General features: G+C 62.0%; 1 protein-coding gene across 4 annotated transcripts in view; it reads left to right on the forward strand.

Annotated features, from left to right (window-relative positions):
- Nucleotides 1–3,372: 3,372 nt before the first annotated feature.
- The window catches only part of GRM4 (glutamate metabotropic receptor 4), a 35,564-nt gene continuing 26,269 nt past the window's right edge, over nt 3,373–12,667 (forward strand). Inside the window, exons 1-2 of one of the 4 annotated variants that reach the window (XM_085083212.1) lie at nt 3,373–3,520; nt 9,678–10,454. In XM_085083212.1, coding sequence (XP_084939338.1) covers nt 9,936–10,454 — 519 coding nt within the window. In that variant the 5' untranslated portion in view covers nt 3,373–3,520; nt 9,678–9,935. Of the gene's footprint in view, nt 3,521–4,246; nt 4,477–5,369; nt 5,780–9,677; nt 10,455–12,667 lie in introns of those variants that run through there. The other 3 variants (XM_085083208.1, XM_085083209.1, XM_085083211.1) reach the window with 3 other exon arrangements.

Consider the following 12,667-nt stretch of genomic DNA (forward strand, 5'->3'; position numbering starts at 1 on the left):
ATCCCGCTCATTCCCAGCCTGGAACACCCTGCCAACTTCCACAGAGACTTTTCCCATCCCTGTCCTCTTGCTCCGGCTCGTCTCTGCCTGACGTCAGTGAAAATCTTCCCTTTGCTGCAAAATCCCTGAGGAGCAGGACAAAAGTGTCATCGCGGCTCTTCTTCCTTCCTTTTTCTCCTCAAATCCTTCTTCTGCTCTTTTCTTTTCTTCCAAACTGTCCTTTTGTTTCTTGCTGTTCCACCACCACGGGCAGGACTTGTGTCCCTGTGCTGCTGCTCCTCCCAGCCACGTTTTCCCCTCAGACAATTGGGACACCCGAAAAACCTCCCCAGCCACCCCCCACCCCTTCCCCTGCAAACTCATTTCCCTTTAAACACACATGAAAATAGCTCTTGCCGGGCCTCCCGCTTTTTAATTGTGTAGATATTACAGCTAATTACAGTTCTATTAATATTTCACTTTGAATTAAAGATTTATTTTCCGCACCCTGCTATCCAGGAGGGAATTGAATCCACACCCAAGCCAATTGCAGGCGCTGGCAATGCAGCCCCCAGATGGAAAGGTTCGGGTGTGATTCCTGAGCCTCTGTCTCTTTGACAGGAGTGACCCGTGAGGAGGAGGGAGGAGGTGGTGGCTCGGCCATCAATTATTCAAAGCCCTTTTGCAGAGCCGAGCCGGAAAGTCCAGTCCATAAGATGTGGTTTCAAGTTTTCCTATATTAAAAAAAAAAAAAAAAGGCAAAATTGCAAGCAGTTGTGTCTCCTGCATGGCGCTCGGTGGCCTCAGCAGTGGACATGGTGACCTTCCCGGCTGGCCAGGGGCCAGGGCAGCGGGAGCAGGGATGTTGTGTGGCCAGAGCTGGGCCTGCCTGGGGACAGCCATGGGATGAGTGGGGTCAGGGAGCCCAGAGCCTCCTGCATGGATGCTGTGAGCCCTGGAGTTGAGGGAAAGGCTCCCTGGAGATGCTGGAGTGCCCTGGATGAGTACAAACGGAGGTGGGAATGCCTCGGGATGAACCCCCAGCCCTGCCCGCGGGGCGGGAGAGGCAGCGACTCGCTCGGTTCCTGTGGCTCTGTGCCTGCCGGGGGAATATCGATCCTGGCGGACATCTCCCTGTCCATTTGCTGACGGCATCGAACCCTCCTGGAGGACTTGATCAGCTCTGACCCCGGCGCTGAGCAGGAGCCCCCGCAGTGACCTCTGTGGGGTTTGCAGAGCCACCTTGGGGTAACCCCACACCTGGGCTGCACCCCTGGACTCACTGTGGTGTTTCCCATCCCTTCCACCATCCTCTCAGCTCCCACGTGGTGGCCTTTCCCGTTGTGCCGGGGGAAGCGTCGGCCTCAGCTGGATTTCCAAATGTTAATTGGGTTTTGACGTTCCCGATGGTGACACGAGCGCCGTGGTGGTATTTTGGGTTCTGGCTGACGGCTGGCACAGGGGTGTGAGAAGGGGAGACGTGCAGTCCGTGAGGCTTGGGGAGGAGAGGAGAGGCACTGCCTGCTCAGCTATGGTGGGAAGAGCAGCCTGCAATTCCTGGGATCCAGGTTCCCAGTTTTTGGGGAGATTGGATTGTGATTTTCAATCGGAGCCAGGGCAGCAGTGAGGCACTCCTGAACGAGCTGGCTGCTGGAGCAGCTCAGGCAGTGCTTCGGCCGAGATTCTCCATAATTTATCCCAAACACCTTCCCCCAGGGATTCTTTGGGACCTGGGCAGAGCAGAGCAGGGTGTCCTCGTGGCTTGGTGCTGTGAGACCCCAGGCTGTGGGCAGAACACCCTTGTTTCTCCTTGAAGGCAAACACGTGTCTTAGAAATCCCTGAGAGCTGAGGGCTTCACCTGCCTCAGAGCAGGAATCTTGACCTTCGGGTGCCTCTAAAAGCTACTTTTGGTGAGGGATTTGCACCTGCCTTATCCTGTGGTGTCTGGAGCACGCTCAGCCCCGGCTTGGGGCAGGCAGGGGGTCCTCTTCTGGTTTTTGTGTCCCTTCCACATCCACCGCAGAGCAGATTTTTCTGTCCCTTCCACATCCACCATAGCACAGATTCAATTCCTGCATCAGTGCTGCCGTGGCTGAGGATGCTCACACGGGTGGGGGCTGTGAGGGCTGTGAGCATCCTCTGTGAGTCCCCCCGGCTGCCCTCCCCTGCCCCCCTGGAGCAGAGTAACAGCAGGCACTGCTCAGGTTCTTGCTCTGAACAGAATCACTGCAACAGCCTGGTGGCTCTGCAGGAGATGCGCTCTGGGCAGCATCCCATGGCTATCCCTGGATCCACGGGAATGTTGCACTTGTTCCCATGGCGGGAGGGTGGCTGGGCAGCTTTTCTAGAGATCTGTCTCACTGGAGAGCCCGAAGCTCTTTGAAAGGCCCAGCTGGGACGTTGCGCTGGAGCTGGGCAATCCCGAGTGCTTCTGGAAAAAAGGCTCCTCTCCAGCCTCCCAGCCAGGATTGTGGTGAAAAGGAGCCTTTTCCAGGGGCAACCAGCCCACCCGGGCCCTGGCTTACCCTCACCAGGGCTGGCATTTCGCTGTCACAAACGAGCGACACAAGTCACCCCGTAGGGAAGATGAGGCTGCAATGGCGTGTTTGTGGTCCACGCTCGGTTCTTTGGTGCTGGGAAGGGCAGAGAGCTCTCCCCGCAGCCAGACCGCGCTTTTTGTGCGCCGATGGCTTGTCCAGGAGGGGCTGGGAGCTCCGGCAGCCCCGCGTGCCCGCAGGTAAGCCGGGTGCGCCCTAATTGCTCCGGTGACCGAGCAATCACCACCGTGTCATTACCGTGATGGATCGCAGCAGTTAATGTGTCAATGGCCATTACCAGGGGGTTGTGTTTTCTCTGGATTAATGAATCGACACTGCACGGCGGGCTTCACGGAGCCGCGGGGCCCGGCGGAGGGGATTGATGGGGAAAGCAGGCGATGCAGGAGCCGAGCTCGGCTTGGCAAGGGGTTGGCATCGTTTTATGAGAGGGAGAAGGGTAACGGCTTGGGGTGACGAGCATCCTCCTTCGTGGCTGCTTGCCGGAGCTGCTCCCACCTGCGAAAGGGGATTTGAGGGTGGCTGTCCCTGCAGGGAGCCGGAGACCCTCAGCAGCCTGGTGGGGGGACCCTTCCTCCCGGAGCCGGGGGACCGCCGGGGTGGGGGTCCCCGCGCTGCGCTGGGGCTTTAAGAGGCTGGCAAAGCCGGCGGCGGGCTTCCCAGCTCCTCTTCATGCAAAACTTCCCCGGCCCCGGCTCTCCTCCTCCTCCTCCTTTTCCCCCTCCTCCTCCCCCTTCTCCACCTCTTCCTCCTCCTCCTCCTCCTCCTCGCCGCGGCTGCGGTGCGCGGAGCGCGGCGGGTCCCGCCCGGCTGCGGCTCGCTCGGCTCCCGGGCCGGGCCGGGGCTGGGGGGGCCGGGGCCGCCCCCGCCGCACGCCGCAGGGCCCCCCCGGGCTGCCCGCGCCCCCGGGCCGGGGGCGGATCGCGGCACCGGGCAGCGGGCGGAGACGGGGCCGGCGGCGCCGCCAACTTGGCACTGCCCGCGGGTAAGTGCGGGCGGCGCGGGGGGAGCATCCCCGGGACGCTCGGAGCTCCCGCACCTTCCCCGGGGGCTGGAGTGCCCCCCGCTCCCCCTCCCTGCAGCCTCGCCGTTTCCCCCTCCGCAACGCTCCGGCAAATTGTCCGCCTTTCCCTCTTCTTTTTGGGTTGGGGGGGCTGCGACAGCGGGGGCTGCAGCCCGGAACCCCCAGCGCTCCCCCCTCTCCCACTCATCGCATTATTCATCGCTGGGGACTGCGGAGCGCTGCCCCCTCCTCGCCCCGCTGCTCTCCCCGCCCGGGGACCCTTACCCCTGTCCCCAGCCTGCCACCTTTGTCCCCAGAGGTGCCCGCTGTCCGGCGAGGGCTCCGGGAGGAGAGCAGGGGGGCTCGTCCGGACGGAGGGAGCTGGCAGGGGTCGGGGCAGGAGGCAGCGGGCAGGGCGGCTGGCCGTGACCGTGGCCGAGCCGCCGGCGGGGGCTGCCCTCGCCTCGCCGCAGCGGGCAGCGCCTGCAGAGCCGCCGCAGGGCAGGGCAGGGGGGACGGGAGAGCGGCGAAGGGCTGAAGGCGCTGCCCCTGCCAGCTCGGAGGGGCTGGGGGGAAAGACCCTTCCCCGGAGTCGGAGCGACCCCGCGGGGGAACCCCCGGGCCGGGCAGAGCCCCGCTCCAGCACGGGGTCGCTTTCCTCTCCGGAGCGTTCTCCCGCTCCTTGGCGCTCTCCGGGCGAGCGGATCTGAGGCGTCGGGAGCCGCTGGGGAAGTTGGCAGCCGTGAGAAAAAACCGGAGAACTCTCCCACTCTGCCTGCCCGGGTGCAGCCCCGCCAGCCCTCTTCCTCCTCCTCCTCCTCCTCCCCGCGGTGTGATGAGTTTGCCGTGCTCTGCCAGCCGGGTGATTTTCCGTGGGCTGCTCCGGCGCTGGGGGATGCCCGCTGCCTTCGGCGGCGGCTGCGACGGAGAGGCTGCGGGTGAGTCACTGCCTTTGCCATCGCCATCGCGCTGCAGGTGACCTGTGGCTCGGGGCTCGGCGGGGGTGGCACGAGGCAGGGCCGGCGGTCACCGGAGGAAGCCACCGGCAGTGGCTCTGTGCCCCGGGCAGGGCCGGAGGAGGGAGGGATGGAAGGATGAAGGGAAGGAGCAGAGCCGATCTGTTGAATGCAGCGGGGAGATCGGGAAAACGCCACGAGAACTGCCAAAAGAAAAAGCTCATTTCCTTCCCTGCCTTCGCTCCCTGTAAGCAGCGTTCATCCGCACCAGGCGGCGGGGGGATGTGCAGGGGGATGTGCTGGGCAAGGCTGTGGCCGGGGGAGAGCTGGGACAGGACCCTTTTCCCTTTGACCCGACAGCTCTGTGCTCGGTGGATGGGATGTGCAGAGATCCTGCCTGATTTTGACCAGCCTGGCTGAGCCGATGGGCAGTGCTGGTGGCCACGGTGAGGGCTGTCCCTCTCCATGAGGGCAGAGGGTCCCCATGTGGCTCCAGCTGCCCCAGGCTGGGGGGCTACAGGCAAAATCCTTTTCTAGGAGGGCGTCAGGCACTGGTTTGGGGGTGCTGAGCTACACCCCGAGATGTCTGACCAGCATCAAGGGGATTTTCCCGTGGTAATCGAAGCTCGAGAGGAGCTGTGTCCTGGCCCCACATCCCACATCCCAGGGGCCAGCATCGCCCTGAGGAGAAGCCCAGCGGCTCCCCGCAAAAGAGCATCACGTGCTTCAACTTTGGCATCAGGCAGGAGGAGGATGGATTTGTCAGCTCAGCCACCCCCTTCCAGCTCTTCCCAGAAAGGCAACGGCTCGAAGAAGTGGCAGGTCCTAATTATAACATACGTGAACCCGCGCCCGCCGCCCTCCCCGGCTTCACGCCCGCTGCGGGCACCGGCTCTTCTCCCGGGCGCTGCGTCTCACGGAGGGTTTTTTCCTCCCTGCAGCTCCCTGGATGGTCCGGCTCAGGATGGGGGTCTCTGGAGTGACCGGCGGGGGGGTGTGGGCAGGGGCTGGCGCTGCCACACCGCAGTGTCGGGGCGTAGGTGTGATGGGCAGCGGGGCTGCCGCGCTCTGCCGCGGGCACTGCCGGGCACCGCCGGTCAGGCCGCGCTCTCGCTCGGAGCCAGCACCGTCCCAAATTGCAGATGGCGATAAAAAATTAATTGCCGGATTCTGCTGCACGTGGCAGGAGCGGGGACGAGCGGCGGCTCCTTGCCTCCCTTCCAGCCGCTCCCGCCGGAGCTCTGCGCTGGCTGCCGGCGGAGACCTCGCGCCGCCTGCCCGCAAGGTGAGCTGCCGTTCTCTCTCCGCTCGCTCCGGGGCTGGATGCTGCTCGCCTTCCCCCCCTGCCGCGCCATCCCATCCTTCAAAGTGAGGGATTAGCCCTGACCTGCTTGGCAGCGGGAGGGAGGCGGAAGGAGAGGGCTTGCTGCAGTTAAGGACATATATAAATATGGTGTGATAAATATTGCCTGGATCTGGTCTGCGCCCTGTGGGAGCGCTTTTGTTTGGACTTCAGCGTCCTTCAGGACACGCTCCGGGGCAGTGAGGTGGGCGGTTGTACCCAGCTTTTCCCCACCATGAGGCTCTGAGCTGGGGACTGGCAGGACCTGATTGCAGAGAGGACCTTGGTGATGGGCTCGGGCTTGTGTGAGGGTCTTGATTTTGGTTCATGCGTCCATCGAGGGGTTGCTGGGGCAGGGGCTGCGTCTTGGAGCTCCTTGAGGGGGTTTGCATGGCACAGTCTGGGGTCTCTGCTCACTGCTGCCCGCTGAGCCGTGGCCTTGCTTCCCCGAGCCAACGCCGGGCTGCTGGACCTGAATACTTAAGGTTTTGCCTGTCGGGAGAGAAGCTAACCTGGCATCCCCTCCCTCTGTGCACGTCTCAATTCTGCTCTACTTCATGGAGGTTTTGCAATTAAAAAGACCAGGAGCCAAGCGAAGTTCCCTGTAGCTGCTTGCAGGCGGGAAGAGTGAGTGTACACTAATTGGGATATTGTGCTGCCTGCTGGCTGGCCCTGCTTGCTGGAGGAAGAGCAGGTGGGGAAAGAAATAGCCTTGATTTTCAAAACGATGCTGTGGAGCTGGTAACAGCCAGCGTGGCTTAAGCTGGCACAGCCCTCCCAGTGCCAGGGCTGGGCTGGAGTCTGGTGCTGAGCTCTTTGGCGCTGGAGGTGGGATGTGCAGGTGAGTGCTGGGTGCTCTTGGCTGATTATTCCTGCATCTCCTGGGCTGTGTAACCAGCTCAGCCTCTGCTGGGTTTAACGAGCTCCAGAAAACGTCCTGGCTCTGAGCTGGGAGATGATGGATCCTGCTGCAGGCAGAGCTCTGAGGTGTGGGGTGTGCTCAGAGAGGGGTCTGTCTGGAGTGTGTCCCAGGTGGGGCAGTGCTTGTGGGGATGTGCAGGAGGAGCTGCGGGAAGGAGCAGCAGAGATGATGCTTGGGATGGCCGGTTGCTCCTCTGGGCACTGGAGATGGTTCAGCGGCAGGAGATCTGCCTGATGTGGGGGAATTTTTAATCAGAGTTGGATTTAATGGAATCACAGAATGGTTTGGGTTGGAAGGGACCTTAGTGCTCACCCAGTTCCAGCTTCTGGGGGCAGGGACACCTTCCACTAGGCCAGGTCGCCCCAAGAGGGGCTCCCTGTCCAGCTGAGCCCTCCCCTCTTCCTTCCAGAGCCCTCCGTGGCTGGCGATGCCGGTGGCCCGGTGGCCACCACTAGAGGGGGGCAGGATGCCACCGTGCTGCCGGCCCCATGTCCGGGGTGCCGGGACCGCGGGGCTCTGCCTGTCCCGGGGCAGCAGCACCCACAGCACCCAGCACCTGTGTCCTGCACCCTGGCTCGGGCAGGGGATGACCCCCGGCTGGGGTTGGACATCTCGGTTTGGTCTGTACGTGTGCCACTTCCCAGGTTGGGCTGCGGCACTGCCGGGATGAGGGCGATGGGAAAGCTCCGTCCTCACCGCTGCTGTGCTGGTGGAAGTAGGAGGAAGCAGAATTGCTCCTTGCTCTTGGGCTGGGGTAAGCACCTCGCTGGGCTGTGATCCCACCTCGTTATTCCCACCTTCGGGGTGCTGCTGTGGGGCTGTGCAGATGGGGCAGGAGATGTGCAGATGGGGCAGGAGATGTGCAGGTGGGGCAGGAGATGTGCAGGTGGGGCAGGAGATGTGCAGATGGGGCAGGAGATGTGCAGGTGGGGTAGGAGGGTGGCTCTGGCCCCTCGCTGCCTGGAGTGTGTGGGTGAGGCTGTTCCCTGTTCTACCAGCACCTGCTGTAGGCAGGTGTCTCCTTCCAGATGTGCATCTCCCTCCAGATGTGCCCTTGGTGGAGCAGCTGCTTTGGAGAGGCTCAGGCATGGTGGTACCGAGCTCTGGGCTGCGTGGGAGCAGTGACTTGTGTGAGGCTGAGGGGATGCTGGAGGCAGGTGGAGGGGACAGGGTGCTCATCTGTCACCCCTCCCTGGGCCCTTTGCAGCTCAGGGGCTCACTGGGAAATTCCAGCTCCATCTCCCCTGATGATTCTGTGAGGGATCCAAACCAGCTCCCTCCTCCCCCCCCATTATTTTCGCTTTCTTCTTGCCTGCCGTGATATTTTTACCTTCAGTTCGTTCAGATTATATGATCAAAGGAGCCACAAAGGGGAGAGAACAGAGAGGGAAAAAGCTTAAAAGAAGAAAGGGAAAGGCAGTGGGCTCTGGGGGCACTGCCAGCTCTGCGGGAGCTGCCGTGGGCTCTGAGGGTTTTCCTGGGAGAGGGTCTGTGGTGTGAGCATCCCACCTTTGATGGGTAGAAATGTTGCAGCTCTGGGGACGAAGGTGGGAGAAGTGACCTGCTTTCGGCTGGTGTGGGGCTGAGGAGGGGCTGTGGTGTCTGAGCATCCCTTCGTGTCCCCATCATCCTCCTCCTCCCTGGCACAGGCAGAGCCTGACCCACTCCCCAGCCATGCCAGGAGCCACATTCCCCTGCTCCGTGCCCGCTGGCGATGCCTGGGGTGGCCCTGGCAGAGGGGACAGCACCATCCCACCCCTGATCCCGATCCCGCGCTCCCAGGAGCTCTCCAGGCAGGCTGGGGCGGGCGATGTGCTGCAGCATTCCCAACCTCCTGCCTTTGGAAGCACAGAGCTCGGCACCGGGTAATTCTGGTTCCTTAAAAGCCCCGGCTGTCAGAATCGCTTTGGAGATGGGCCTTCAAGCGGCTGCGGCGGGCAGGGAGGTGCATAATTCATGGAGGTGAGTTGAAGCCAGGGTCCTGCTGGCTGGGCTGGCTGCGGAGCAGAAGCACCCCGGGGTTGGTCAGGTTCTGTCCAGCAGCTCGGGGCTGGGATGCCAGGCTCTGGGCTCGAGCTGAGATTAATTTAAGCTGTTTCCTCGGTGTCGCCGTCGCAGCCCGTCCTGCCTGGGGAGTGCGTTTGCCTGCTCGGCTCCGCGCTGCTTTTGGTGTCTCCGTTAATCACGCGCTGCCCTCAGCATCCATCAGCGGCTGCTGGGAGGTGACGGGGATGGGCACGAGCGGGAACCCGCCTCGGGGGGAAACTGAGGCAGGGGCTGTGCTGTCGATATTTGCTGCCGGGAGCCGTCGATAAGGGAAGCTCGCGAGGAAGCAGCTGCTGGGTCAGGAATTGGTGGCCTGAAGGGAGAGCGGCAGGAGCACGGTGCTTCGGGTTGTGACTCGGATCTGGAATGCTGGGGTCTGGCAGTGCCTGGCCCTTGCTGAGGGTGCAGACCTCAGTTTGTGGGGCTCGAGGCCAGCGGGCTTGTGGCAGGTGATGAGAAACCCCTTGGGAAAGAGGAGGGATGCTCTAGGGTAGGCAGTGATCAGGGCAGGGCTGTGTGTGGGGTTTGCCCCACTCTGAGCGCTGTCTTGGGTTTTGTCCCACTCTCGCAGTTCCCCAAGGAGGGCACAGGCTGTGAAGGGGTCCCAGGGGGTCCCTCCAGCCCTGAGCTGGTCCCTGACCTGTCCTGCTCCGTGGGACACAATGTCCACGACTCCCTGACCAGCCCCTCTGCCCAGATGCAGTTTGGGCTGAGCCCTGGCATGAATCAAAGACCCAGTGAATCCCGGACCTATTTTTTGCAATCACCCCCGGTGCTAATTTCCACCAGGCTCCCTGATGAAAGCCCGGAATAGCCGACGTCCTCTTCCTGTTCCCGCCTAATTTTCTCCCCTTTTCCCCTCTCCCTCTCAAGGTCTCCAGAGCAAGGACCCGAAGCTTTGCGTGGCCTCGTGTCTGTGCTGCTGCCTCTCCTCCCTGGTGTAGCCATGCAGACCTCGGCACCCTCCTGCATCCCGAGCTCCTGCCTCTCCCCCGGCGCCGGCAGCTCTGTCCGGAGCCGCTGACGGTGCCGCAGCCGGATCCCTGCGGAGCCATGCCGCCCGCCCGGCCCAGCCCGGCCCCCTGACCGCCGCGTTCCCGGCCCGAGCTCTGCCCCAGCACGGCGTTGGCGATGAGCGGGGGTCACTTTTGCATGGAGCGTCTGTCCTTCTGCCTCCTCCTGAGTGCCTGGAGCTGGGGCTGGGCGCCCGGGGGTGCCGCCAAGCCCAAAGGCCAGGGCTACCCTCACATGAACTCCATCCGCATCGACGGCGACATCACGCTCGGGGGGCTCTTCCCCGTGCACGGCCGCGGCGCCGAGGGCAAAGCCTGCGGGGAGCTGAAGAAGGAGAAGGGCATCCATCGCCTGGAGGCCATGCTCTTCGCCCTGGACCGCATCAACAACGACCCCGACCTGCTGCCCAACATCACGCTGGGCGCCCGCATCCTGGACACGTGCTCGAGGGACACGCACGCCCTGGAGCAGTCGCTGACCTTCGTGCAGGCCCTCATCGAGAAGGACAGCACCGAGGTGCGCTGCGTCAGCGGAGGGCCGCCCATCATCACCAAACCGGAGAGGGTGGTCGGCGTCATCGGCGCCTCGGGCAGCTCTGTGTCCATCATGGTGGCCAACATCCTGCGGCTCTTCAAGGTAGGGCTGGGCCAGGTGAAGAGAACCCCTCGGCTAAACCCCTGCGGGTGCTTTGGTGGTGTTTCTCCGTGAGTGTCTCTTCCTCTGCAGCTGGGGGAGGCAGAGTTGGTGTCGTTAAAAAGCTTCTCCTGCCTCCCCCAGGTCCCCGGGGATCCCTTCCTCCGTCCCCCTCCGGTGACGACACTCGGAGCAGGAGGATTTTTGTCTCGTCTCCCCTGGCTGTGTGGCGCTGGTGTTCCCACCCTGCGGCAGGGGCTGGGTGGGCAGGGGGGCTCGGGGTGGGCTTGATGCTGGTTGTGGAGGATGCTCCATCAGGGATGTGGGTTAAACCCCAAAATGTCAGGTCTCACCTGGGCAGCCACGGGGCTAGAGGCAGAGATGGCCAATGGCAGGGGATAGCTGGGAATGCTCTGTTCCAGCCCAGGGGACATCAGCCAGGCTGGGGACACTTGTCCTGTGCCACCAGGGACACTCAGGCTGTGGTGGGATGAGGGCAGCTCTCCCTCTGCCAGCTGCAGGAATGCCGAGGAGTTGATAATTCCTTTCCCCCTTGCTGTGTATTTATTTATCCACCACCATGTCCCTGGGATGGCAAGCGTTTGAGCGAGACCCCCTCCACAGAAACGAGGGAGAAATGTAAATATTCTGCACCTCCAGCAGCAGTGGGGATCCCATCCCATCCTGGCCTTCTCCCAGCACCCCAAAACCCCTCAGTTGGGCAGGATTAGTGCTGTTTCCCTCTCTCTCTTCCCCCCTCCTGTTCCTCTGCCAGCCCAGCATGCTGAGAGCTGTGTGTCCTCCTGGGAGGGCTGGAAGCTGTTAGTGAAGACGGAAGAACCAGATCGCTGATGGAGTTTGATTTTTCTGGGTCCTCTTTTTCTTTTTTTTTTTATTTTAAAACGTGTTAATGTTCCAGGCGACGAGTGAGAGGGCTATTCAATAATTAAAATAATATAAATTAGAGGGAGTGGGAGGAACTTAAAAGCTATTTGCCGAGACAAAAACGATGGAATACTTGCTCTGGAGAGGAGGAGGGAGGCTGGCAGTGGGGAAGGAGGCAGGAGAGTGACAGCCAGAGAAGTCAGGGCCAAGTACAGTCTTTCTAGGTTTTATATTTTTTTCTTTTCCCTCACCATTCTCCTCCAGTTGTGATCCCTGGGGGAAGAGCTGTGACCTGAGCAGGAGGGAGGTCATAGAGCTCAGGTGAGCAGCCAGGCACTGCTGCTGCTGCTGGTGCATCCTGAGCCCCAGCAGCTTCAACCCCGAGCTGATCCCAGCCCAGGGGGCAGGGAGGAAATGCAGATGGGGTGATAAGAGGATGGAGACCTCAAAACCCTTTGGGAGAGGAGAATAAGGACAGACTTTTGCTCAGACTTTCCTGGGCAGCAGCAAATCCCAGTGTGGGGGTGATGCCCTCCCCAGCACAGGGACACCATTCCCATGGGATTGGGGTCTCATCCCACCTGCCTGGGCCATTCCTGCAGCAGGCAGGGGGTTTGGGGCTTCTGGAGCCTCTTCCCCCTGGCACGACCCGAGCGCTGCCGCTGCTCTTTGTTATTCAAACACTGGTTTTATGGCAGGGACATGCTTAAAATGAGAATAAGGCGACTTCCATTTCGCGCCGCCGCTGACCTTTAAGCGTGGGTGACTCTGCTCCGAGGTTCAGCTGAGGGTTGGCTGCCTCGGGCACAGCCAGCTGCCTCTGCCCATTCCCTGGGGAGTGGCACTTGTCACTCGTGTCCCCCTCGGTGCTGCCCAGCTCGGGGATGCTGCTAGGAAGTGCTGGGAGCTGCAACAGGGGGTCCCAAGTGCCCTCGGAGTGGTTTCTGAAGTGCTGAAGTGGTGCTGCTGGAGGGCTCCAGCACATCTGGGAGGGCTCCAGCACATCTGGGAGGGCTCCAGCACATCTGGGAGGGCTCCAGCACATCCAGTGAGCAGCATGGAGTGAATTAGGAAGTCCAGCAAGGCGAGAAATCCACAGAAATCCTGCAGAGCTCTGGCTGGGATGGGAGCACAGCAGCCACCCCAGGTTTTCCCCTTCTCTCCAGTGACCATGTCTGCAGTGGGGGTGGCTGTTCCTGTCCCCAAATGATGTGTCCCCTGCTGTGGTCCCTTGTCCCATCCCACACTCCTTCCTGTGCACCTCTCCCTGCTCCACCCCTGCACAGCCCGCAGCCCTGCCTGCTAGGCTGGCCTTGCTCCTCCCTGCCAGG

This window comes from Lichenostomus cassidix, chromosome 26 (assembly GCF_008360975.1).
Source record: "Lichenostomus cassidix isolate B80296 chromosome 26, HeHo_3.0, whole genome shotgun sequence".
In the NCBI taxonomy this organism is placed as follows: domain Eukaryota; kingdom Metazoa; phylum Chordata; class Aves; order Passeriformes; family Meliphagidae; genus Lichenostomus; species Lichenostomus cassidix.